The following is a 26,702-nucleotide window of genomic DNA, read 5'->3' as shown; positions in this document are numbered from 1 at the left end:
AGCCTCCGCCCCGGGAGCGGCACCGGGAACGGCACCGGCACGGGCGGGAGCCTCCGCCCCGGGAACGGCACCGGCGCGGCCCCGCTGCCCCCGCCCCGGCACCGGGAACGGCACCGGCCCGGCCGGGAGCCTCCGCCCCGGGAACGGCCCCGGCCCCGCTCCCCCCACCGCGGAATGGCCCCGCTCCCTCCGCTCCCCCCAGCCCGCACTGACGACAAACTGCCGGTTAAGGTGGACAAATAATTTTTATTCGTGCATGCAAATACATGTCAATACTGCAAACTTCTTCCATCGAGTCTCTCAAACACCGAACCGGGATGCTCTATCCGTGCCCAGCCAAAGCTACAACCTCTGCACGTCAGTGCTACAGCGACACACGGGCCCCGCCGGGGCCCCCCTACTCTAACACGAAGGGAAACATTACCATTGGGAATCAAAACCGAAATAAACGGAATAGAATTTACTCCCCCATATATCCCCATTTCATTTTACAGATTTTTTTTTTCTTTAAATTATAGTTTTAAATAGAAGCTGAGAATGCGCCATAAAAATGAGCATTAAATCCATCGTAGCGATGGTGCCTGCTTTATACATGATGGGTGTACACCATCTTTTATTTCATTTACATTTCAATCGAACAATAGATTTGCAAAGAAAATGTCTAATACAGACGTAAAAATATTCACACTAGAGCTTCACAATCGGTTGTACAATTGACAAACAGGCCTCTTTTCCCAAACTTTCCAGCTAAGCAAATTTATAAAATGTAATCAATGCAACAAGAAAAAAAAATTTTCTTTAAAACTTCCAGGGAAAAGAATACGCAGTAAACAGTATCAATGCGACAGCAGATGCTGCAAGCTAACCACAATACTTCGGAGTGGCTGTACAGTGGGTATGTGCAGTACAAATCAAAGCCACGTGTGTTGTATCACAACTACTGTATAATGTACTTGTTTGCCCAGCTAAGAAAACGCATGCATTCCCATGCCTTGGGTAACGGAGATCTACTCTGGAGAAATCCATGGGCTATGTGCAAATGACCTTGGCTTTTGGCAGTAAGAAACGCAGCCAGGCTCTGCTTTATTTCAGCTTTTACAGCAAAATCTTGAGTGATTAAAAGCTTCCACAAGCATCCTTAAATAATGGGCTGTAGAATTATGTTTGGGCATTGGGCACTTTGATTATTCAGATTTGTTTCATCTCATCAGTGACAGTTTTGGGGTTTTCTTTCCCCCCTTGTCCTGCTCCCTTGCCAGCAAAGAGATGCAGGGGGATGACTACTGCCAAAGTCAGCTGTTCATTTATACTGGGAAATTGGGTCATTTAAAAAAGCACATTTATTGTGTTCTGCTTGCAGAAGAGGTCCCTCAATGAGAGGGAACTTCCTAACTAAGGGATTAAACTAAAACATAAAAATGGACTTTTACATCCTATAGATCATCTGATCATTTCTCATTTTGTTACACTCTCAATTTCAACACCTTCCTTTAATACCAGTCTAATAATTAATGAAAAGTCTGTTCACAAATATGATCAAGGAGCTGCTGGCAAATACAGTGTTTATGTACAGCAACAGGTACAACTTGACAACTTGTGCTTTAAAAAAGCAAACAAAACCAATGTTTGGAACTATTCTGAGTTTAGATTGAGTTTTATTTTAAGCGTTCTTTCCTCAGCTGTTTCTGACCACTGTGCATTATTTTGTACCTCATCCAGCCTAGTACACTATTATACAAGAACAGCATTCAGCTCTTGAGTACAGGAGAAATTAAAATTTCAATCGAGTTATCAAAGCACTAAAACCTTCCAAATTAGACTTCTACAAAGAGCTTAATTAAGAGCTTATTTAACATAATCAGCTGTGTACAACTGTTTTCTTTTTCCTAAATCAAATGCCAAACTTTAGTGTCCCTGTACTAGACTACCAAGAACCAACGCCAGTTTGCTTTGCAAAGAGTCTAACCTTGCCTTTGAAGGGTCTAGTATACATTCTACAATGCAAAATCTGCATAAACTCTAAGATTCATTTCTTGTCACCTGTTTACAGGAACAAAATATCAGTAGCAGGGCAATCACTCTGCTCTAAGTATATGTTAAGAATGTACAGATAGTTACTTTCTCACACAAGCATTCTCCCAGCACAAGCATTAGTCTCTATTAAGACCTATGTGGGAAATGAGGCAAACCGAGGAATGAATCCAGGTAGTGAGGCAACACAATTAACTTAGATACTAATAATTCCTGTCTCTCTTGCATGTGAAATCCCTGCTGTACCCCTAGTGGGGAAAAAAAAAATTAACCAAACCAACCCAAAATGCTTGTCCAAGCAAAGCAAAAGAGCCAATCTCTTTCCCCGATCTGCTACGGGCCTTCTTTTCTGACAGCTCAGTAAGTTAGGCCAAAACCTAAATGGGCATCACTGCTATTGACACACAAAGGTAAGTCGCTCTCTCTCAGTGTCAGAAAATAAGCCCTTCCATAGCCCAAAGGCACCTGATTTACAACTAACAAATGAATACATACTTATTTGTAAAGGGTCAAGGGCTGAAACTTCAACAAAGAAGGAAGCCAGAGCCAGGTGTTCCCAGCTGCAGCTTCTTCTCCCTGTCAGGGCACTGGAGGGCATTAGTTTCATGGCAAAAACCACACAGTCAGTGTTAAAACTGTAAGACAAAGCTGGCATGCTGTTAAACCCCCAAATAATTCTTTTGCCTGTCATTATAGGTTAAAAATTCAACTAGAAAACTCTAGCCTCAGTTGAGAACCAACTTTTCATATGAAGTGTATGGTCATCCTAGAGAACTGCTCTATCACAGGACCTCCTGCTGCAGACAAGAGTCTAGAGATACATTTGTTCTTAAATATGCCAAGACCTTGGCAGGAATATGTCAGGCTAATGTCATTTCACTGGACAAACAGGCAAATGTGTGTAAGCAGCTTATCCCAACCCCCTCCAGCAGAGCACAACCAAGTTTTTAAAATTGCCATTTTAAAATTAAAAAGTTAAGGTAAATACACAATCAATTTATGTAGTATATATTCACCCTCAGATCATGCTGAAGATGTTCTGTGGAGTTCTGGTGCACAGAGGGCTCTTTCCCTGAGGGCAAATAAGGACTTCTCAAACCTTTATATTTTCTCTATTTTTGTAACAAAATAGCAATTTAAAATTTAAAAATCTTTTAAAAAAATTACATCACCTTCAACATGGAAGATCTCACTGTTTAAATATCCGTGAAAGAGACATACTTGTTTGCATATCTGTTTTGGAATTACATTGTACAGCAAATAATAGTATCTCAGAAGCATTTCAAAAGTAATATAAATTCATATTTACAGAATGGTCTTGGTATAAAATATACAACAATCATATTTATGTCTAGCATTCTAAGTTAAAGTTAACATCAATAGGAAATAAGTTAAGGTGACAAAGGTGGTCTGGTTCTTGTATCCATTCACTTCACGTAGCGAGTGAAACGAAGCATCAGTCTAACCCTAGAGTGAGGTGGCACTGGCTGGAGAAGGTACAGCAACAGCCAAAGGAAACTAAGAAAAGACTACTTGACTGTTTTTCTACATACATTCCTTGACATTGGAGTATTAAATAGATGTGTAAGATCTTCCATACTGACACCAGAATATCAAAACTAACCCTTGGATTTGCAGGTATATTTACAACATAATTATTTCATGGACAGGTTCATTAGGAGAGATATCAAACACCAATATGTACTTAGTCTAATCAGTAACCCTCAGGGAAATGCCAACCCCCACCCCCCAGAAGCGTGCACAAAACAGTTATCAAAATCTTACCCGACCACATAGCTGTGATTTTGTAAAATAACAACTCAGACGACCAGTAACATGATCCTCTTTAAGCATTTTGCTAGCAGGAAAAGCCCTTACATGCAGTACACCTGGTGAAAGATCAGCTTGGCTTAAAATATTCCAGTACAATTTTCAGAGTAAACAACTTCACAGAAGTTAATAAAAACATAAAAAAATGTAAAACTTGTCACAAAGAAAAGTAAGAGGACAAACAAGAAGATAGTAATCATCAGGAGGGAGAGTCCTGCTTTCTTAAAAGAAAAAAAAAAAGTGGATTTTTAAGCTTCTCAAAAAAATATGCCCAGGGCTCTAATTCATATGTATTTATGAAAACCAAATTTCAGTTGACATGTCTGACATGATTCTCAGTCACCTCTTATCAGGGCATAAATTCATACAGTTTTCAGTTCTCTGAAGGTCAGATAATGCTATCTCATTGTATTTTCAAGGTCTTTGAAAGTAAGTTGCCACTGAATAAACAAAAACTAAACCTGAATACAAGATTATGATTAACAACATTTAACAAAGGTAATTACAACCACCTTAAATTCCCAATATTTAGTTTAAATTAAAAACAAAACAGTACAAAAAACAGCAATACCATCTTGTTAGTCAGTGCAAACACTAGATACAGGGTTTTCAAAGGAAAGCCAAGAGCACCTGATACTTTTTGCCAAGTCATCTGGATCCTATCATCTCCAAGTTGAGAACTATTAATGAAAAAAAGAAAAAGAAGAAGAAAAAAACCCAAAATTGCTGTTACATTAGTGCATAACCTCTCAAAACTGTTGAAAATTTTTTCATGTATAGCTTGGGGAAATCAATACCTAGTACATTAGCTGGAGGACTTAGGCACTTGATTTACTTCTGATAACTTTACTTGGACAAGTAGCCTGTGTATGTGTATCTACAGTACTAAAGCAGAAACTGGGGGGAATGGAAACCAAGAGCTGCAGCAAAGCACTGCCCCACAGACCTGCAAATAACGCAGCAGTGCAAAGCTAATGGTGTGTTAACCCTGTAAAAGCCTCAAGTCCAAATCTCCACCTCTCAGTCTTCCAACAGGAAACAATACTCCATGCAAAGTTCCACAACTAAAGAAAAAGCAGCTGCAACAAGACACAAGTTCTTCTCTCGTGAAACAAAATAGAGACAAATAAGTTAGTCTTCCTTTCACTAGATGTATCATCGTAGGATCCTGCTAGTTTAAATAACTGAGTTGTTAGTTTTCTACAGAAGCCATTTTCAACAAGAATGGCTCAGATACCGCACCGGATTGCTACAAACTCATAAAAAGCTGCTTTAAGCTTAAGTAAAACAATGTCCAAATTCCATTCATTTGTGGAAAGTGAACGCCTTACCCTACTAAAGTAAGTTTTTTTTTTTCTTCAGAATGCTAATGCGAGAGGGGCTTGAAGTATCAAAGAGTCCACAGGAAATGCATGACCCCAATATTATTTTTTTTAAAAAAAATATACATTATATAATATATATTATATATATAAAAAGCTAGTGTAAATGCTTCCATGGTGTGGTCACAAGCTGGAAAGATGAATGCCTTTCAGCTGTTAACCATCCTGCCATTTGCAACAGGCTTTAAAAAGTCATTTTTATCCTCAGACATAATGTGAGCAGTTTTCAAAATGAGGCTGCCAACACTGACTGATGTGCTGATGGGCAGGCAGCTTGCATTGCTAACAGATGTTGTGATCGGCTGACTGAAGCAAGAAGTTACGGGCAGGATTGTTTTCTGCTCCTCCCTGAGGAGAAAAATAAGTTACACAAATATTAAACAAGGACATGCACAAGTATCCGGAACTGAATTGTGTGCATTAAATAAATACTGGCATAAACTTATTTTTAGCAACAGGCTAAACATCTTCCTCTGGAATGGTATGCTTGAGATGTTAAAATAGTCTGCCTCATTTTCAAAGGCTGCTTTACTCATTAAAGACTACAGAACATATAAACCTAAAATAGTGTATTTCAAAATCTACCCCTCCACGGAGATTTGTGCAAACAGTCCGCCATTTAACCTTTTGAAGTTTTTCTTAATTTCTGTTAACTATAAAAATATTCTGCATTTTTTGCTTACTGACTGTGAAAGGTATTTTGAACAGCTGTGACACGTTTCAGTGTGTACGATTACAACGATGCAAACGAACAATGGTACCAGCCTGGGACTTTCAGCTTTGTGGCCTAATTCTATTTCTTAACAGGTTCTTCTCACTCCACCATGTATAAACAATGCAGATTGGTCTAATCCAAGTCTGAGCAGGTACGTAGTTCATCCTTATACAATCATGCTTCCACTATTCTGATGCTGCTGTTTGTCTAACATTGGCAGACACTGCTTTTTTTGTCTAACACTCACAGAATCACAAGGTCTTCACCTAAACTTTGTCTCTTCTGTTCCATAGATTCTTTCTGGTGCTGCTTTAGCAGATGCCCGTTCTCTACGGTTGTTCCATTGAGCAGCTGATCCTCTTGGGAGCTAATCCCTAGCTGTATGTCCAGAATCTCCTACAAGAGAAAAGAAGAAATGCCCATCAACTCTGTCCTTACCAGCTTTACATTTTCCTATTAAGTTCCACTACATTAAGCTAATGGAAACAGGAGTCTAGTCATAAGACTCCTTAATTTTATGTCATACTATTGGAATGTCTACCACATTTCACTAAAGGAAAAGCCAATTATTCAAAGATGGCTGTGAATGACAAGAGCAATATAAACTGTGAGCTGTTTTTAACTTCACTAGTATTAACTGCCAGGTATCTGAGTGAGAAGTACAAGACCCCAAGTGTTAAAATAAGGTAGATATTGGATGTCATTACTAGGACTAAAACCAAAAGGCTTTACTTCCAACATACTGATCTACAAAGACTAATGAAAGGATCCAGCGATCTCTTTAGACACAGATTTTTGTACTCACTTCTATCTGTTCACCTTGCCCATCAGGTTCGTCTGTATCGAGGGCTGACAGCTCCAGTTCAATGTCTCGGTCTGGTTTTGTGTCTGCACAGTCTTCAGGATAATCAGTCTAAAAAAGAATTAATATGTTCTCTAAATATCAAGTTGGCTTTTCACCTGCTTCACACCACACTGGAATATTAAAATGAAAACAGAAGATGCATTTCTAGCACACAAGATTTCTACAATACAAGAGAGCTAGTCAGACAAAAATGAACTTCAGCCATAGACAACATAGGATACGAGGCTAAATCTAATCCCAATGAAGTACTGTAACAGAGAGATAAAATGAATGCTGAAGCAGAAATTTGAATAAAGTCCACTGGCAAAATGTTTAGATTTATAACACATACAAGTAAGACAAAAACTAATGATTGCATGAAAATGATTGTCACTTTTTTCCCCACTTTGTAAATGCATGTTTGGAGCAGCACCATAGCAGGTGCACCTGCCTAATCTCAGGGAAATAACTGAGTGCAACAACAGTGACTTAACTTGCACAGAAGGTGCTATAAATATTTGGGAGTGTTAAAATTAAAACTAAGTTTCAACTCTTAGTTAAAATTCATGCGCTTCTGTATATATATAAAAACACCCTCAAAGATTTGTTTCATCCCAGTTACCCCTTTCTTTACCTCACCATTCCTCAAATCAATTTCCTTGCTTAAAAGATTTAAGGTAAGACGACTGCCTTCATCTAGAGAATTCCACTTCTGCTGCATGGCAAGGGCGTTTGCCTCTCTCTGAAGGAGTAAGGAGTTGCTTTTGGCCTACGGAAAGAAACAGATCAGTTACCAACCACTACACCTAAGCCATGTGTGGTCAGATGGCAAAATAACCCACTCGCAAAAGCACAGTTCCCTTGCTAGGTGGAGAACCATGTGTTCTTTTAATGCACTGCACTTACTTCTTTCTGCATTTGCTGACATGCATCAGATACAGCACTTTCTCCCCAAAACAGCCTTCCTGATGCCAGTGGAACAGCTCCTATTAGCAGTCCTACTGCAGCACACCAAGTGCTGCAGGACTCGTGTCTACTTTAACTCTTACTGATCATTTTGCATTTGTACTGTTTTCCAAAAGCTACACTAAGAAAGTGTATTTAAAAGCACTTTACTAAACAATTTTTAAGTTAAAAAACCCTCATGGTATAACAACTGGTCTTACCTGCTGTAATTCAATACTCAATAGATCTCCAGTGCTGGAATGCTTTCTGTGACCAGACAAATCTGTCACTATGAACCTGTCCCTTTAAAAGAAAGGAGGCAAAGCTAGGAATTAGAAACAAGTTCTCTAAATCAAACATCCCATAACTTCATTAGTCAATCAGTGTTAGATTTTTGGACAGAAACTAGATGTGATTAAGACAATGTCTTCTTCATCTTCACTGTGGCTCATAATACCTCAAGGCATTGTATGAAGCAAACATCCTTATTTTACACATGGGTAAGATGTGGCAAGAAAACCTGAAACTCCTCAAGATTTTGACATGACAACTTGGCAGCACCTGACTCCAGTTCTTTGATAGGTCTCTCAAGGGATACACTGCTAGTAATTGTGCACTGTTAACTGCATTAAGTATTAAAGACTACACAAGTTTTAACCTAGTTTTTTCCAAGGCTTTATGCTGGATAGGTAAGAAGTCTTTCACTTTAAAATTAAGAATGCCTATTAATAGACATTCCAGATTCCCCACACACACACTGAGGACTTTGAAGAACTGCAAGCTACAGGAAAAGCTGTGAACAGAGCTCGAGAAGGAGTCCGTACCGTTCTGCATAACGTGCTGAGGAAGCAGAATCCGAGCCATAGGCACTCCATCTTGAGTCTACAGCATTGACATAAGGAACATAATCTGTAAAAGAATTAAGATACCATTCACTATCTTCTCTTGTCTTCAGTGGGGTACACATATTCCTTAGCTCTTTGTATTTCATAGCTATAGTCAGCACAAAGAGGATGAAATGCTCACGGTGTGTATGAATGATGAATTATTGTCACACCAAGCCTGTACTAGTACCTGATACACTGATGGGCTTAGTAGCACTTCCTTGGGAAGCAGTGGCCTGGATCGGATCTGTCGTGTGATAACCTGTGCGGGATGACCTGGAGATCGCACCCCACTTGGAGATGATCGGTCCATCGCTGAACGGGATTATAGGATCCTCCTCCTTTGCCCTTCTCTGCGTTTCAAATAAATGCACTCTCCTTTTAACATCCCCACTGTCCAAATCCTACATATTCAGGAGACAGAAGATACACGGACTCATTAGAGGTTATGCACATTCTTCAGCTGGCCAGTAAGTTTCTCATTATTGTTGCCTATTTACATAACTGGGAAAGGATATTCCAAACAACTTCAAATGAGCAGAACTACTTTAAAATACTAATAATAGAAGCTATCACCTTTTTTTTTTACAAAAAGGCTGGTTTAACCAAACAGAAGACACTTCAGCATGTAAGGATCATCACACTAATGAGAGAACATGCAGAAAACCCCTACCATTAACACGGCATTGGAATTGGCAATCACATCCTTGGGCTCTGAGTCGATAGCATTTATACAAGAGCCAATAGTGCCACAAGACCACGGTGAATAGTGAGAGAGATGGTCTTCCTCAAATTTAGTTCCACTCAAATCACTGACACTCTCTGAGAACTACAGAAAAGGGAATAAATAAGCAATGAATAATAAAAACAGGGAATTCAGTTTTAAAATGAGAAGATAATTTAATTAAATAGCAGTAAATGTATCTCGAAAGTCAATCAAGGAGTTCCAGCCATATTCAAGACTTGACTTGGGGACAACATAACCTGTTTTGGCAAATTTTAAACCAGTGCCCCTGACAGTTGTCAGAGGGCAAACTTTGCCATACAAACAACTGCCTGGCCTGCCAAGATGAGAGACTGGAATCTGTGTTAGTGTCAGGTTTCCTTAGGAAAATACCTACAGCAACTTAGCTGAGAGGAAGCCGTGTGTTTTCCTTCAACGTATTAGCCAGAGGTAAATAGAAATACAACTTACAACCCTCCAGCCTGGGTAAAAATGACTGAATCCTGATCCACCTTGAATGCATGCATAAGGCACTTCAGGTACACCTACAAGATCTGTTCTGAATAATCATTCTTAACACCTCAAATACCACCAAGAAAACTGTCAAACCACAGCTAAGAGTGCCTGGCACAGTGGTTTTCAAACTAGTTTCTTGGATGCATCTAATTTAGAGAGATAAAAAAAACCTTGAAGTATTTTATTCTTTCTTCAAAAGCACACTACTGCTGTTTCTTGAGTTCCCATTCTTCAAGACTTATACAGAAGTACACAATGTCCTACCGATGCCTTTTACCACTTCTAAGGGAACGCATTCTTTGGGACTTGATGAGCACTTGAAGTTTGACTCAGGCTACTCATCAAGTAAAAGCCATTTGGAGTATCAAAGGCAATGTATTTTTTAATGGAAAACACAACTGCTGTTCCCTACACAAAACCATGGAGGTTCACAAAGTGAGTTCAATAAAGTTACATTTCATTTAGTGAGGCTGAGTTGAATCACTTCACTTCTTGACCTTTCTTCTGCAGTCATGTTTAGCATCACCTTAGCACCAAATTGAATGCATCATTATTAGGTATCACCTTCCTTTTGCTAGAACTTTAATTTAATTTTATGAACAATAAGTGGCAGGTAGAAAATCTTTACTAGAAATACTAAATGGCATCTTACAGAAACAGGAAGGGAAAATAAAAGAGGTTCTTTGGCTTCCCACCTCTGTGCTGAAATCTACACTGAAGAGAGGAGAAGGTGGTGTTGGAGATGGTGTTGCCATAGGAAGTGTTGACGATACCAGAGGAGTTTTCTGTGTGTGGTACTGGGCCCATTGCTCCGGCTTCCGTCTCAGCTGCTCATCATAACCAGTCTTCAAATGACCACAAGGCTCCTAGAAAGAACAAATACAGGACTGGATATTCCATCACACTCTAATGAGAAGGCAAATACTTGCATGGGACACACTTGGATCCCCAAATTTCCTTGGGTCTGTAATCCTCCATTGATATCACTTGAAGACTTTCATAAGAATTTGTAGGCCCATGTATGGCAACTCAAATCTTAAATATACAATTAATTCAAGCAACATGCATGGGCATTAAAGAGGCAGAGGGGCTCTAGTCCTGATGCAGATTAGAATGGTCTGTTTTGCAAGCCCATTTTAAGCTTAAAAACAAAGCACGAACTTCGTCCAAGTCACGTGTCTCGACCACTGTAATAAACAGCTCTCTGCTAATTGTTTACCAACTTTCCAGTAATGACCTTCAGAAGCAACTCTGCATAGAGCCTTTCCTTCCTGGCTCTCACTTACCCTTGGTAAAGGCACGGTCCTCTGCTCATTTGGAGGTTGACAAGCCACAGAGTAATACCCATCCAGAGAGTTGTACCTCTCCCGTAATGATGTCTGATAGACAGATGAGTGCATCACATCCATGGGAGGTAAAGAATTGCTCCTAATAATATCATCTCGTGGGTACATCTGTGGGCGCCAGATGCGCCTGCTGTCATAAACTGGAGCATACATTCCAGAGGGGACAGGAGGGACTGGTCCATACGGCTGCGGAGGAGGAGGTTGGTAAGGAGAATTCAGTCGATCTCGAGGGGGAAATGTACTGTAATGATCGGCATATGGCACGGAAGCAGGTGGGAGGGAGGATTCTGGAACGTTATTGGACCTCACAAAGCGAGGAACACAGGGAGCCACACCAGCTGGTACTGTTGGAGGTGCTGGATAATACCCTTAAAAATTGGAAAAAGGCATATTTAATACAACCACAAATGACCAAGAATTTTACACCTTGTAGAACTGTAAATAGCACTGATAAGCACCTTTCAAGAATGAGGAGTCGCACTTTACAAACCTCTTACTGACCCCTACCATGTTTCTGTTAAATGTAATTTCAGGTATGACAACCATACTTGCAGATGCAGTGCTGGCCTTTCACCACCTGGACCCAGTTTGGAAAATACTGCTCCTACGTGCTACGGTGTAACTATGTAACTGAAAACACAGGATCTTAAGCAATTCTTTATATAGGAAGTTAAAATAGTTCTCTCTAAAATAAAAAGCTATATTGCTACAAAATAAAAAGTCTATAAATAACCATTTTACACTTGACTTATTCCTCTTTTGAGAGGATTGCCTGAATGCCTCTACCTTTTGAGAGCTTGTGAATGACTCAGTGCTGTAAACCACAATTGTTTGCTTGAATATAAACATGCACAGTGCAATCCAAAAAGATAACTGGAACCTTCTGAAAACACTTGAACAAGCACAAAGACGTGTAAGCCTCCCAGCAGAAGCATGCTATGTCTCTGAATCCTGCCCATGGATACCCTCACAGATAGGCCATGGCAAGAGCAAGCCTAAATAAAAGCAATTAAATGATAACAAAGGAAAAAGTAGATGAAAGACCTTGAGGTTCAAGTTCTTCTGGAGGCCGATGTGTAAGCTGTGTAACATACAGCACACAGAGACAAGAATCATCAACACTGGGAGCAAACTGCAAGTCCCTCACATACCCAGCAATTAACAAGATTAGGATTCCATTAAGTGAAGATTCGGCTGATATTTAATAAAAATAAAATAGACACTGACAAAACAGATATAAAATATTTCTGTCTGTCCATATTTCTCAGTATTTGGGCTTTTCCAGACGAAAGCTCAGAGCTGTTTTTTACTCAGTGCTCATCTCACTCACCTGTCTGTGGGTACTGTGGAACTTCATATGACAGCTGAGTCCTGGGATCTTGGAAATATTGAACATTATCAGAATGTGGAGGGTAGACGGGTACTCTGGGAACAAACGGGCTGGATTTTGGAGGCACAGAATTAACTTCTGTTCCAATATTAGGAGGACCAGCTGAGGTAGCTGCTGCCTGGCTTACAGGAGTCTTGGGTGGAGAACCAATTTTACTGAAAAGAATTACCAACACATCATTAAGCAGACCTTCACTTATTTCAGTTAGTCACCTCTTCATGTACACTCCCATGTAACATGGAAATTTGGGCCTTGTCATTTCCTCTGGAATTTTGTTTTTCATACCCCAAACTGGTGCTACATCTTAGACTTTCTCCTAGGAGAACTCAAAAGCGGACATAAATGTTTTGATACCCTTTGTAAGTGTATTCTGGTAACGACAAAGGCTTTGAAAAGCTGTTTAGAGACTCAGTGTTTCCTGTAGAATTATCTACGAAGTTTTAAGTGAAAACCCCAAAACTAGAAGGTTTCTAGGAAGTATGCTTTGTGCATCCTTCTTGGCTTTAGGAAATGTAAAATTTTGAGTACAATTTATTGCATGTAATAACATATTTGTATGTAATATGTACATAATTTATTTGTATGCCGTAACTTTTTATTTTTATGTAATAACCCAACAGTAACTAAGATACCAGGCTGAGAACAACTGAATACAATACAAAGGGAGATATTTACCATTTTGTCTACACTGCACATAAGTAATGAACAGCTAAAACAACAGGTGCTGGCTCTGACACCCTGAACCCACAGGCTTTGTGTGACTGTGCCTGCACTGCAGTGCAAGGCGTTACACAGCTCTGCAGCCACTGAGCACCAGCAGTTACTGCAAGCCAGTACCACACTTCACCTGTTGGCCACCCACAAACTCCACGATAATCTGAAAGCAAAATGTTCTGTTTAATTGTCTTGATGTAAAAAAGTCACCTACTTTTCAGGGAGTGATTCTGTGGGGGACCCAGAAGTGTTCTGGCCATTGGCTCCAGTCTTCCCTCCCTTCTTGGTGTTCTCCAGAGCTCTCAGGGAGGTGTCTGCACAGCGGGGGATCAGCTGGGGAACCCCAGTTTCTAGATTAGCTATTCCATTAGTACTTGGCACCATCTTGCCCGTTGCCTCAGGGCTTCCTATGACAGAGATCACGTTGCCCGTTGTGGTTGAGACAGTGCTATTTACGCCAACCTTATTTAGAAGGGGGAATGTTCTCACTGTTGCACTAATTTTTTTGTTCCTCAAGCGGTATCTACAAACAAACGTGCAAACACACAAAAGACAAGATGGTATAAAAAGTGCTTATTGTGAAGTTTAATGGATTTGCAAAACTAGCAAAAAGAAGAGAATGGAGGAACATGACACTGAAAAATTACACTTATTTTCAACAACTGGACCCAAGATCATCTCTCCTCTTGTACGATCCATTTTGCAGTTCTTTGAAAATGCATTTGGGTGAAAACAGCTTCAAGAATGCAGAGCTGCATACTGTTCAACAACTCAGTTTATTCCTTAATAAATTAAAATGTAATTAACATTCTCTCTTGTAGGTGATAAAATCAATCCCTGAGAGACACTGAGCTTAGACTCAGTTTCAGAAAAGGAAATTTTACCTCATATAGGGTAAAACAAAAAAAACCCCTGGAATTAGTCTGCAGACATTGCTTTGCTGTACCTTCCATTTCATATAAAGAATTGTCACTTCAAGAGAGTCACAAATCCTTCCAAATGAATGAATGTATGGAAGAAACTGTTTTCAAAAATCTCTGTAGATTGCTTGGATTTAGATTAAAAGGAGGAAAAAAAAAATAAAAGGAATAAGTCTCCCACACTCACTTTTCAAGCTCTTCCTGAGAATGAGCAAATGTACAGTTTGTTCCTCTTGGGCACCCCCCTTGCTGTCGAAGGTCTCGGCACATACTTGTTTTGTATTTGCTATTTGGTTGTGGCTTTAAAAAAAAAAACAAAAAAAACCACAAGACATTCCTCTTACCATCTATCAGACGTTCACACAAAAACAGGCTTAAAATACAGAAAATACATCCATGGTATGTTTTTACATTTTGCATTTTTAATCAGAAAGACAAGGACATTCCTTGTTGAGGGGATAAGTTGTCCTTGTATGGATTTCACTATGGCCAGCTCTGCTGCATTCCATATTCACAAATACTAGGTTCTCAAAATCTGAATGCAGCAAATAACAGTATCATCAATTACTCCACAGTAAAGGCCGTAAATATTTCACATCAGCAGTAATTTTTCAAAGTTGCATCTCCCAGAAAATGTACATTAATGCCGTGATCAAGTCTGGTTACCTGTGGAGTTTCATGGCCTTTTCTACTGTAATTCTGAATGAAATCCACCAGCCCATGGACCACGGTCTTTACAGCGACCATTGCATTTTCCAGCTGCTCCCACGTTGGAGATGCTGCATCTAAAATAATTAAAAGCAGGGTTGTCACTCTGCCAATAATCCCAGCAGTATCAGAAATAAGAGGCAAGTCTTGTATTACTTTATAACACCAAGTACTAGGACAGAACACGGAGAGCCCTGAAGAAGAGTTTATTATGTTAGTGGGAATTTCAAAACCAGGAATAGAGGTTATCATCTTAATAATTAATTTTGCTAGATATGAAGAATACAAGAAAAGTTTAAAATGCTTGATTTGCATACCTGGATTTGGATCTATGTTTGCCAGGAGCTCTAAATGAGGCCTCAGCCTGTTTAGGTTTGCAGGATCCCCCGTGCGCTGCAAGACAATTGTCAACTCTTGTACACTCTTAGCAAAAGATTCTGGAGATTGAAGCTGAAAATAAACAGAGCATTAGTGTGCTGCATCTTACAATGTAAATTACTGATCTTAAAAAGATATTCATGACATTGGTTCCTAAAGGCAATATATAGTGTCTTCAGATGGCACACAGAGAGGATCAGTGGAGAGAAATTTTATTTCTCAACTCAGAATCTGCCCTATGAAGCTTCATCATAAGACACCAAAAAGTTAATTAAAGTACTTCATATGATGACTGTGCTACATCAGGGTAAAAAACTTCAATCTAGTTTTAATTAATATTTGGTAGGACTACAAACAAAAAGTTAATTCATGGAATTCTTTGATCTTTATTGTAACATCTAATAGTCAAAACGAATCCTACAAAGATACTAAAATCTTCCCTTCAACAAACCTTGTCAATAATGGATTGCATGTGTGATTTATGTGCCAGGTCTCCATAAAGAAGGGAAGACCACTGCTCTGGTGATATTCGAAGTCCTGCTTCCATGGCAATGTGAACAATTTGGGCATCGTGTTCTCTCCGCAAAGCCTCGTAACTCCGGAACTCTTCTTTAAGTTGCATCAGAGAAGAATCCTCATCCCTTTTAGTGACCTAATAAATAGTAATAGTTAAACACTCCTTCTTTAACAAAAAATCTCAATGTCCATCATAAAAAGCACAGCACAAACCACGATACTGGTGTTTTACCTTAAAGCATGATGCTCTATACAGTAGCTGCACAACATGACCAATGCTTGTTTTAGAGGCCTGAGGAAATCTTGGTTCCAGCCTTTGCACAACAAAAAGTACCAGAACTTTTCTTGAGAGTGCAGAGCCATCTTCCAGTGCCAGTAATACAAGTTTCAGTGCCTCCTCTTGCATAGCTTTAACACACAAAAATGAAAGTTAAATATATTGCAGAAAACAGCAAGGCTACTGGATTTGAACAGATAAGCAGAAGCATCTGAATCATCTTGAATGTAACTCCTTAGTGCTTTTTATCTTACTAAAAGAAAGCATTTCAAACTTCTTTAGAAGAAGTTGCTAGTTTAGAAGAAGTATTTAGAATCACTCTAAGCACAGCAAACCTAGAGCTAAGACTAACTTTCAGTAATAAACACATCAGTAGTGCAGTTTTTATACTTTTCTCCACTGTGCAGTCTTGTAGCCATTGTCCTTTTGGACACCTCATCAGTGCCACACCATGAAAGTATAAAATAAATATGGGAACAGTACTGGAATGCTATCAACAGTTACTGGAATCAAGAGAGGACAACTTCCATTTTAAAGGGAATTTCCTTCTTGTTTCTGTGCTTGCTTCAGCAGCATTCTTAACTATGAATTTGTTAGAGATATAAATGTGATCATTATAAATTTCAGAAGTATGCTGCAGCTGAGGTTAGGCTGATTGTATTGACAGCTATTCAATTCCAATCACAGGCAGCAGTACAGCCAGCCTGCTACACTTACACTGCATTACAAACTGTGCACAACACGTGCTTACTGACCCCTCTTTGCCAGGCTTTTTGAAATACTTCCTCCCAGTTTCAAAGAACATTTAATGGAGGGGCAGGGGAAACAACCAAACACTTTAAGCCAGCAGATTTTACTAACATTTGGGGGAATTTCTTCCCCCCTTCTCCTTTCTTCCTGGCAGAATATCTTTAACTGAACAGAAGAAATTTCAAAAAAATTTTTGTTCAGAAAAGGTACAGCTAAATATATTCTGTTGCAGATGTAGAGGTCCCTTACCTGGTCCTAGAAACTGGCACCCTCGTGCCCTGACAGCAGCCCAAAGATTGGCAGAAAGCTGCTGAGGATTTTGGTGCTGCAGGATGAGTTCTGTGACAGTTCTCTCTCCCAGCGACCGAGCTGCCCTCATGGCTCTGACCCGACCCTCCTCCTCCACCAGCTGACAATTCACCAGTGTCACAAGCTTCCTCTGCATTGGACGGCTCAGTGCACTCTGATTCAGGCTTGCAACACCTTCAGAGAAAGGGATAAAAGGCTAAGCAGTGCTTCTGATCAAATTCATCTGAGTGAGACAAAAAAATGTCTAACAGTGTATGTGTTTTCCTAGGACTTGGATACCAGTCACAGGTACCTTCCCTTCTCTTAGGCAACTCTGTGTAATTCTTTATCAAAAAGAACTTTAATTAAAATCTTAAACTGACATCAAAGCCATCCTTTGGTGAAAGTTCAGCTTTAGTACAAAGTTAGCCCTAAGGCGGTATTATTAAATAGAGTATTTTGTAAACTTAAAATAAAAAAACCACAAACAAGTGTCACAAGTGTGAATAAGCTTTTAAAGACACAAGGGCAATTTTATTAGAAAAATTAGAGTATTATCTCACTGACATTCACAATCAGTGCTGAAAACACAATGCTGTTAAAAGCAAGCTACATCAAAATTCCACTGTTCAGCAGAGACTCACCTTTTCCTCCACTTAATGGCTTTAAGTAGAGTGCCAAATCCTCAACACATTTCTTTGCTACTTCATAATGTTTGTTCTCTCCTACATTACTCAACTTTACTGTCTGATGATCAGGTACCTAAAAAAAATGCAAGGGGAAGGAAGGGGGAGAAGAATTACATACACCTGGCTGACCTCTCTGATGGTACCCACATCACCATTAATTACATAACACTGCAGATGTGCACTGCTCTGAGAATAGGGAAACACAGGACCCACTCAGGGCATGTACATGGCATAAGGAACAACAAAAAGGGCCCAATATGAGGATTAGGGGGATGAAAGATGGTTTTTGTTATTACTCAACACTTCAAAAACAGAAGTAGAGTAGAAAACAATAACCAAAGTCTAAAAAATGAAGAACACAAGACTTGAGAAGGTGATCAGCACGATTTACTACAGACACATAAAGGAAGCTATAAGACAAAATTAACTAACAAGAATATAATAAAGCAAAGTTAAAAAATAATTTAATCATCATTTGGGCATGCTGAAATCTTCCAAGGGAAGAAGCAGGAAACTTAACTAGGTGGAAAAAACCTTTAAGTAGAATAACAAGGTCAGATAAGGAAAACGGAGGGAGTATTAGTCATAATAAATTAATTGTTTGAAATACATTGCAAGAAGTTAGGAGACCATGAAAATAAATGTTGTAAGATCAAGGCAGTGATCTGACACATAAAAAAAATGAAAGGAACACGTGAACTTGAGAAACAAAACTGCTCTGACATAGTGTTATTGCCAATAGCTGTGTCAAGGTATGTGATAGGACATTAAAAAGCAAAGTAAAATACATCTTCTTACTGCATCATCAAGGTGTTAGAGAGAGAGTAATATGAAAAAGCACATGAATCAGCGTAAGAGGAACAGACTTATTTAGTCTCCATAAAGCGCAGTACTGATTATATAATCACTGTTTTGCCACTGCTACGAGACAGCAAAAGGAACATTCCTGGCCTGATTAGCCAGTGTCTGCAAATGCAACTGAAAAGCCATCATCAGGCATATTTTAAAAAAAAATTATACACACACACTTCTGGAACTTGTTTAAACAGCCACTTCCAAACATGTGACGTTTAGAAACAAGATTTCTCACAAGGCTATGATGAATGAGTGCAATCTGCAAGTTCACTCATTCTACTGACAGTTGGGACAGATAATTGTCTGTTTCCCAGCGGGGATTTTACTCCAGTCACAGTTCAAAAGCCTTTTAAAATCAGAATTCAGGTTACAATTAGAACACGTTTTCATTTTATGGGAAGATGGTTCTGAAATGGTGCAGGTGCTTTTAGAACATGTATGGACTCCTAGACAGTCCAAAGCTAAGCCTTACCATTTATTTGGGCTAAAATGAGGAAGGAAGAGCAGCACACCTATTGCAACTGGCATGGAAAAGGTAACAACACAAAGTGGGAAAACAAAGAGCTGCTTCAGTCATACCTGGGCTCCAACCAGCTGGAGGAGTGCAAAGTTTACAGGAAGCACATCGATGTCTGTGTTGATGGCAGTCTGGTCAAAAGGACATGCCTTGCGATGGAGCTTGTTCAGGCAGGTCTTGCACACGGTGTGAGAGCAACCTAAGCTGATGGGTTTGTGCACATTCTCATCAAACTCGTTGTAGCAGATTGGGCAGGACAGAAATTCTGTCCACTGAGCTGCCTGCACAGGCATTGTGGAAGCTGGACACTTGTTTAGCAGGCTAGCAGACCATTATTTCACTGTACTATGTTTTGGCAGCTGTAAGCGAATAACAGAGTATTTAAAACATGTTTTCTGGCAATTTAGAATAATTTTTAAATAAAAAAACAGACCAAAATTTCAATATTACAAAGAATAAAACTAAATCCTTATGCTGAAGTACTCGAAAACCCCAACTCTGTGTTAGTTTAACATCTGTACCAAAAAAGCCTCATGAACTAAATTAATGCAGACTACCGTAAGTTTAACTTATTATAAATGGCATTAAAGGTTGGTTTTCTTTTTTTCTGGGGGGGTGCGGTGGTTTAAAATGTTATTTTCATTTGAAATGAAGTGAATGCCTTCCTCCTGCAGATCTTATTCAGACTTAATCAGACAACAACCCAAACCCAGCTTTGCCTTTTTAAAAACACATTTTCTGTAAAACACAAATCAACTAACAAAAATCAAGAACCATAAGAAAACACTAAAAGAATGAGAGACTAGTTTTTAGTTTTATGATCTCTCATGTTACTTTCACCTTTTCTCGCAAGAACTGGAGCACTCAAGGGCAGAGATTGCTGTGTGCAATTTTGCTTTTCACGTCTCTACCTTACACATAACTATGTCCATGAACTCACAGCAAGAAAATCTTTGATGTATGTCAAATCCAGGTATTTAGGACAAAACCTATGATAAGGCAAGCAATAACTTCAGTTGGCTTCCTCATTTCTTCAAACATCTCACTCTGTGCCATAGTACCAAACAAATTGTTTACGTAAGTGTATTTCAAAGAAAACATGGCTTTATGGACGCTGTTCTTCTATTTTATATAAATCACATTCCTGAAAAAGGTACCAGGCCTAAGCAGTTCATCGAAACCGTTCTCATCCAAGCTCTCGTCATCACGATTTACATTCAGAGCTCCACCCCGGAGGGAACAGCCCCACCCTGGGCTGTGATGTGCCACTGTGTTGGCTCTCTAGGCAACCTACAGACCAGTTCGGTCACTTCGAGGCTATGAACAAGCTTGTTACAAATGCAAATACACAAATGTTTTAATTACATGCTTAGCATTCTATTTTTTCACTCTGATGACAGAAAAAAGGTAATTGTTCTGAGGAAGCTGAGATCTCCCCTCTGTGTTCAAATTCAGAAACTCCGTACTGCAATTCCATTGTTGGCTGTGCTATGGTTTAATTAATGCTAAAGTACCAGGCCATTGAAAGAATTACTAGAACACCAAATAGACTCTTATCTGTGGATGTATTTTATGTTAATTATGACCATCTGTTTAGAAATCCTATTTAGTACTATGAACATTCAGTGCCCTTTAAGTAACAGGATACTTGTACAAGATGTCCTTATCTCAGCGAGCTTTTCAATATTATGCAGCAATTTTTGCCCCAAATGAATTCCCATAGTAAAACACACCAAACTGAAAGTTGAACCTCTCAAAACCAAACTGCTGAGGTTATACTTTCAACATAAGCCAGAAAATTCCCATGTATTGGACAAATCAGATTTTCATCCGGCTTCTATCAAAGCACAATCAAAGCTCTAGCAGGGATGAACAAACACAGTCACCTTTAACATGCTATTGCTACATCTGTCTTTTAACCAAGGAAATTTAAAAGCAAAACAAATAAGAGCAAAACCAAACAGTGAGCCAACAGGCCTAGAAAGATTCCTCTGTTAAGAATCCCACCATTTCCTTTAGCACATCTGCTTCCCTTCCGAAACAGCAGGACAAGAGATGCACAGAACTGCAAAGCCTGTCTGTAAACACCTTCCTTAAAGCTTTTTGCAGCATTACCAGAAACATTAAGATACCAATGCCAACATAACTGCTGACCTAGGGCTGATAGTGGTGCTTTTTCACCTGACTGCAAGACACAGGTAACAGCACAAACTAGACCACTCTGGGAAGTGTGTGACCATCATGACTCACACGGGGAAAAGTTTAAGAAGAGGCTGGTACACAGAGAGCACAACTGCTGGTATGTCACTAACGAGCTCCTAATAAACAGTCTCTATGTCCACACTGCTCATTAATTATCTCAAACGCAGGGATCTCTGCTCTGAGACAATACCCATGTTCGGTTTCCACAGGTGCTTCAGAGACTTGCAAGAAACCACCTCTCTGTTTATGAGCTTTTAAAATACAGTTGTTTTCCTGACCAGCATAGAAATGAACACAACAGATTCTTCAAGTGTGCACCACCGGTTTTTAAAGATCTATCTCTGGGTGCTTAATCATCCCAAATGACAGATTCTACTAAGCATGTGTTGACCTTCAGATTTCTTGACAGGAAAAAAAATCTAATTAAGTCAGCAAACAGCTGGGAAAAGCTCTCCGCTCCCAAAACTTCAAGCAGCCATACAGGGAGGAATCTCCATACTTTATTGAGCCTGCTAGCTCTCCTGCCACTCTTGCACCGCAGTGTGTAGGAAAACAATCTCACGTCTCCTAATTACCATGTCAACTCCCACAAAAAGCATAAGCCAATGTTTAATACATTCTTGCTCCTTGTCAGAAACAATGTATTTCAGGGATGTCCTCTTGAAGAACAAATTGCTCCAGCGCTCTAAACTGAGCAAACACAAGGAGGAGAGCAAAATAAAGAAGGTATATTAGAAATCCTTTGGACTTTGTTTTTAACAGGCAGTACACTCAATTAGAACAATTACCCTTGGTCTGTCTGTTCATTCTGGCAGACTTTTATCTATCTCTACACATACACAGGACTCCTGTTCCCTGTCAAAATAGAAGCACCCTGCAAAAAAAATCCCAAAGAAATGGCAGATACAGAAACTGGCCAAACATACAAGGAAACAGTCTGAAAAGTCATGGTAGTTGCTACTTAAAAGATCATTACGTAGTGATTTACAACTAGTTTCATAGTATTACTACCAGAAGCAATACTTCAGATGACAAACTGAGAAACATAAAAACCAGTACAGCTGAGTAATTTTGTGTTTCTACTACAGTAGTATTTTCCTATTGCAGTAATGGCTGCAATGGATCAGAGTAACAATGATAACTGACTGATTTTCTCATTTTAGACCAGAATATCTGATGACAGGCAAAACCTCAAACCCTTCCTCAAACAGCTGTACCACTTACAACTGATGGAAGTTGTGAGATTTAGATGTTCTTATTTTGTATTAATTTACAGCTACCTAATCCCAAGACATTCTCTACAACTAATCTAAATCATTATGCTTACTCAATAACCTCTGGACATGATAAATATAATTCAATTCTTATTTTCTGAAGAAGCCAAGCTTAGGTGATCACGCTCTTCTGTTAGTCTGTTCCTCTCCCACACTGCTCAGTCAGGGCATTTGCCAAAATGCGAGATAGGCAAGTTTCACCCCTTATCAAAGAAAGGGTTGAAGGCTTAACTCAGTTCCCCCACAGCGTCAGCTCTGCTCTGCTCAGGCTGACCCCATCAGGTCCCTTGTGGGCCACGGGCAAAAACAAATAAGCAGAGCTTGGATGAGAATGAGACATGGAATAATTCTGTCAATGCTGAACAAAGGGAAGTCTTCTCTACAGATGAAGGAAACGCTTGGAAAACTTGTGAAATTATATGGCATTTTCACAACTGAGGTTCAATTACAATCTTACTGTGGATTTAAGCCTAAATCTTAGAATTCAATTTATTTTTAATCACTAAATTAAAGCGTCCTTGATATTGCCTTGCTCTTAATGCTGACTGTGGAGATCACAGTATTTCCTTTTCTAAGTGATTTCCATTAAAATTTTTCATTTATGCAGATTAATGGTTGGTTTGCAGTACAAGGAGGCAACTTTTTCAAGCTTTCCTTCCTTAGTTACGTAGTTCTGAAAGCATCCTGACTGGGTCAAAAACTTACACATCCACATAATCAAATTATCAGTATTAACGTATTCTCTGGAAGTGCTAGAATCTTTTATTCATTTCTCTTCAACAGCCACCATCTACAGATCTAAAAGACTGGCTTCATTAAAGGCTTAGGGAAGGGCCATCCCAATAACAGCTTTGCATCATTCAGCTATGACGGCTTGAAATTAAAATAAATCCTCTTTACAGAACAGACTTACTTATTTCTACACTCCATAATATCTGTCACATGCAAATCTCTTTACATCATGTGAAAATTCTATATGTAAAGTCTTTAATGACCATGAAATATAGTATTTCAACACAATTATTTCACTGAACATTAATGCTCTTGTGAGTATCTGGAGCCCAATTCAAGTTCCAGAAGAGTCACCAATAGAAATCCTGTGGACAGACGAGAATCAGAGAGTATCTCAAGTGGGAAAGGACATATTGTGTCCAACTCTGCTTCTCGCAGGAGTATCTGACGCTAAACCACACGTCCGAGAGCATTGTCCAGAGACTCCTTGAGCTCTGGCAGACTTGGTGCCACAACCACTTCCCTGGGGAGCCTGTTCCAGTGCCTGGCCACCCTCTGGGGGAAGAGCCTTCTACCAATGTCCAACCTGAACTTCCCTGATAGCTTCATTCCATTTCCTTGTGTCCTAAGTATAGATCTGAACATTTACATGTGCCCAGACTACGTTTTGCAAAAACGCCTACAGGATTCTCTTGTTATCTGGTTTAAAAAAATCAAGGCTTAAATGCCCTCTGCCTCCTTAAAACATGTGGCTGAAGAGTAATTCCTATCAACAGGGGTACAACATAAATTTAAGCTCGGGACTGCCAAAGTTCACCCAGTTCAGGGTTAACTCTCCCCAAACCAACACCAGAGTCAGTGTATCCTCAGCAATTCACACCTGCTCCTCCCTGCTCAAGCCTTGATACCACAAATCATGTTAGTAGATTTTAAAAGTTTCCTAAATACTTATGTAATGCCACAGTGGGTTTTTCCTTGTGTTTCAGAGGCGTCCCTGAAAGGAGAGCCTGTCCTCACCACCAGCCTGATACCAACTCGGCTTCTGTAAGTATTGACTTTTCAGGACTAACTGAAGGGCAAATAAATGAAAAATTTTCTTTGCCACTCAAATCAGTTGAACTCCCTCTGAATGCAGAGAAAGGGAATCCATTTCTAAGCAGATCTACTTGGACACAGTTACTTCATGAAGAGATACAGTGTAGACCTCCTTACTCTTCAGTAATGTTTTCAGAGAATAAGGACTTCCATGTATGGTTTAGTTCTCCAAGCTTTTTTTTTTTTTAACATGACCTCCATGTTTAAACTATACATTTTTAGAAGAGAAATTCTGTATTCCAATATTTTAAAAACTATTTTAATGAAATACTAATTCTATTCTGAGATGTAGGCAAGAAAACAGAGGGCTCCAGAGGAGCTGGAAAGCCTTTTTAAAGGTTGTACAGAATGACTTAAGATACCCATGGACATATATTTTTTTCCTTTCCTTAGGGTTGTCCAGTCAGCAAGGAGAGACCCTGTACATTCATCCTATTAAAGGTATATAAAATATCACCAAGTGAAATGTAACATACTCCTAACAAATGCTACTAGCTATTACTATCTGGATATATTGTAAATATTTTATTTACTGTAAAGCAACAAAGCCTTAAATAAATGAGATCAACACTCACGACCTACGAGTTTACTTTGGGATATCTAAAGCACTGACCCTAAAATCTGTTGGAATTTAGTATTTTTGAGATAAATGGCCACAACCTCAAACAAGACAGAAACACAAGTTAATAAAACCACCTTTTCTTGGGGAAAGCTTTGCTTAAAAAGCAGAAACAAGAAAAAGTTCACTAAAAAGGCATGAAGGTCTTGGGCAAGCGATTCACTACAAAATTAAGAATACAGTGTTTCATGGAATAATACTTATACCAGCAACAGAAGTTTCAATTTCTATCATTTCCACAGATGTTTAGGACAGACCAAAGGTCAAAGAATAGTATTTTGATTCAGAAGACTTACAGCTGTATTGGTTGGTTCTCACTTAAAATTAGATTTCTTCTGCCACAATTGCAAATTTACACCCTTGTAATCCAAAGGACTGTTTTTAATTTTGGGTTCATTATTATGATGTAGCTATAATGGTCGTGAGAGAACAACCACAGGAGAAGCTACAGGAACTACAATTAAACCCAAACAAAATCCTAAGCTTGCACGGAAGTGAAACAGGCCTAGATCAGGCGTTGTCCTGGTTGCCTGTCTAAACTTTGTCATTATTTTCTTCGTTACAGATCCATACCATTCCCCTCTGAACCCTCAATGAACTGAAAACTCATCACTCTCCCACCACTCTGCTGGCCTTCCTGTGCTTTGTGCTGACTCCTACACTTAACTGGAAACCCTCTGTGCACCTCGAGCATCAGCAGAACCGGGACATGCTTTTCCTGTTCAGTTGTTTTGGCTTTGTTTAAGACATTTAAAACATGACACGGTGGGTGCAGTCTTAGGAGCTGTCTCCCACCACGACTCTCCTCCACCATTACCCTAACGCACAGCTCCATGAGTATTCCAGAGTGGGAATACTCATGGCTCCGGTGCGATTCTCCCCGGTGCCAGGGGGCATCTCAGCGCGGACTGTCCGGTGCTGCGGCTCCCCAAGGGGCTGCCGGGGAGGGGACCAGAAGCTCTTGCCTCCGTTCGCCGGTGCCGGGAACGCGAGGTGCCCCCGCGGGTCCCCCCGCAGCTTCGCCCCGTCCGCAGGCCGCTGTCAGCCGCACCCGAGCCCGGCCCCGCTCCCGCACCAGGCCCGGCTGCCGCTCCAAGGCCCGGCCCGGGCTCCCGTTCCTGGGCCCGGCTCCTGTACCCGGGCCCGGCCCGGCTCCCGCTCCTGGGCCCGGCCCTGGCTGCCCGCTCCCGCTGCCCGGCCCTGCTCCCGCCGTCATTTCGGAGCCGCCACCAAATGGCTGCCCGGGTCCCCGGGCCGGCTCCGAGGCCTTGGCGGGGCCCGCCGGGCGCCGACAGCCTTGCGGCCCCCCGACGGGCCGCACTGGACGGCTCAGCCCGACACCGCTCCCGCCGGGCTCCCGCAGCGCCGGGAGGCAGAGGAAGGACCGGGGTGGGTGATGGGGGGGGGGGCGGGCGGGCGGGGCCCCGGCGGGTCAGCGCGTCCCCCGCGGCGGCCGCCCCCGCCCAGCCCGGTCCGACCCGTGCGGTGCGGTCCGTACCTGCGGGGCGGGGGCGGCGGCCGGAGCGCGGTCGGGCGGTGCCGGCCTCACGCGCCATGGGGC

At 40.5% G+C, this 26,702-nt stretch overlaps 1 protein-coding gene and 1 non-coding gene across 4 annotated transcripts; both read right to left on the bottom strand.

Moving 5' to 3' along the window:
- Window positions 1-226: 226 nt before the first annotated feature.
- RC3H2 (ring finger and CCCH-type domains 2) lies at window positions 227-26,702 on the bottom strand. Of its 3 annotated transcripts, none has more exons than XM_039561481.1 (21): window positions 26,640-26,702; window positions 19,282-19,578; window positions 17,803-17,920; window positions 17,120-17,353; window positions 16,076-16,251; window positions 15,779-15,979; window positions 15,267-15,399; window positions 14,908-15,026; window positions 14,429-14,541; window positions 13,536-13,844; window positions 12,548-12,762; window positions 11,158-11,585; window positions 10,567-10,737; window positions 9,305-9,460; window positions 8,822-9,035; window positions 8,572-8,656; window positions 7,969-8,050; window positions 7,437-7,571; window positions 6,764-6,871; window positions 6,206-6,354; window positions 227-5,591 (listed from the first exon to the last, which is right to left on the bottom strand). In XM_039561481.1, exons 2-21 carry the CDS (start codon window positions 19,510-19,512, stop codon window positions 5,393-5,395), a joined length of 3,576 nt encoding a protein of 1,191 aa, XP_039417415.1. In that variant the 5' UTR covers window positions 19,513-19,578; window positions 26,640-26,702; the 3' UTR covers window positions 227-5,392. The 3 variants fall into 3 exon arrangements, with proteins under 3 accessions (XP_039417415.1, XP_039417417.1, XP_039417418.1); XM_039561484.1 differs by having other exon boundaries at window positions 5,468-5,591; window positions 6,225-6,354; XM_039561483.1 differs by lacking the exon at window positions 9,305-9,460.
- Window positions 15,487-15,600, bottom strand: LOC120410930. The gene has a single exon (XR_005603283.1). It is a non-coding gene; the product is annotated as a small nucleolar RNA SNORD90 (small nucleolar RNA).

This window comes from Corvus cornix, chromosome 17 (genome assembly GCF_000738735.6).
Source record: "Corvus cornix cornix isolate S_Up_H32 chromosome 17, ASM73873v5, whole genome shotgun sequence".
NCBI classification, from domain to species: domain Eukaryota; kingdom Metazoa; phylum Chordata; class Aves; order Passeriformes; family Corvidae; genus Corvus; species Corvus cornix.
The sequence above is the reverse complement of the archived record's forward strand: the minus strand, read 5'-3'. Positions and strand labels throughout refer to the sequence as shown.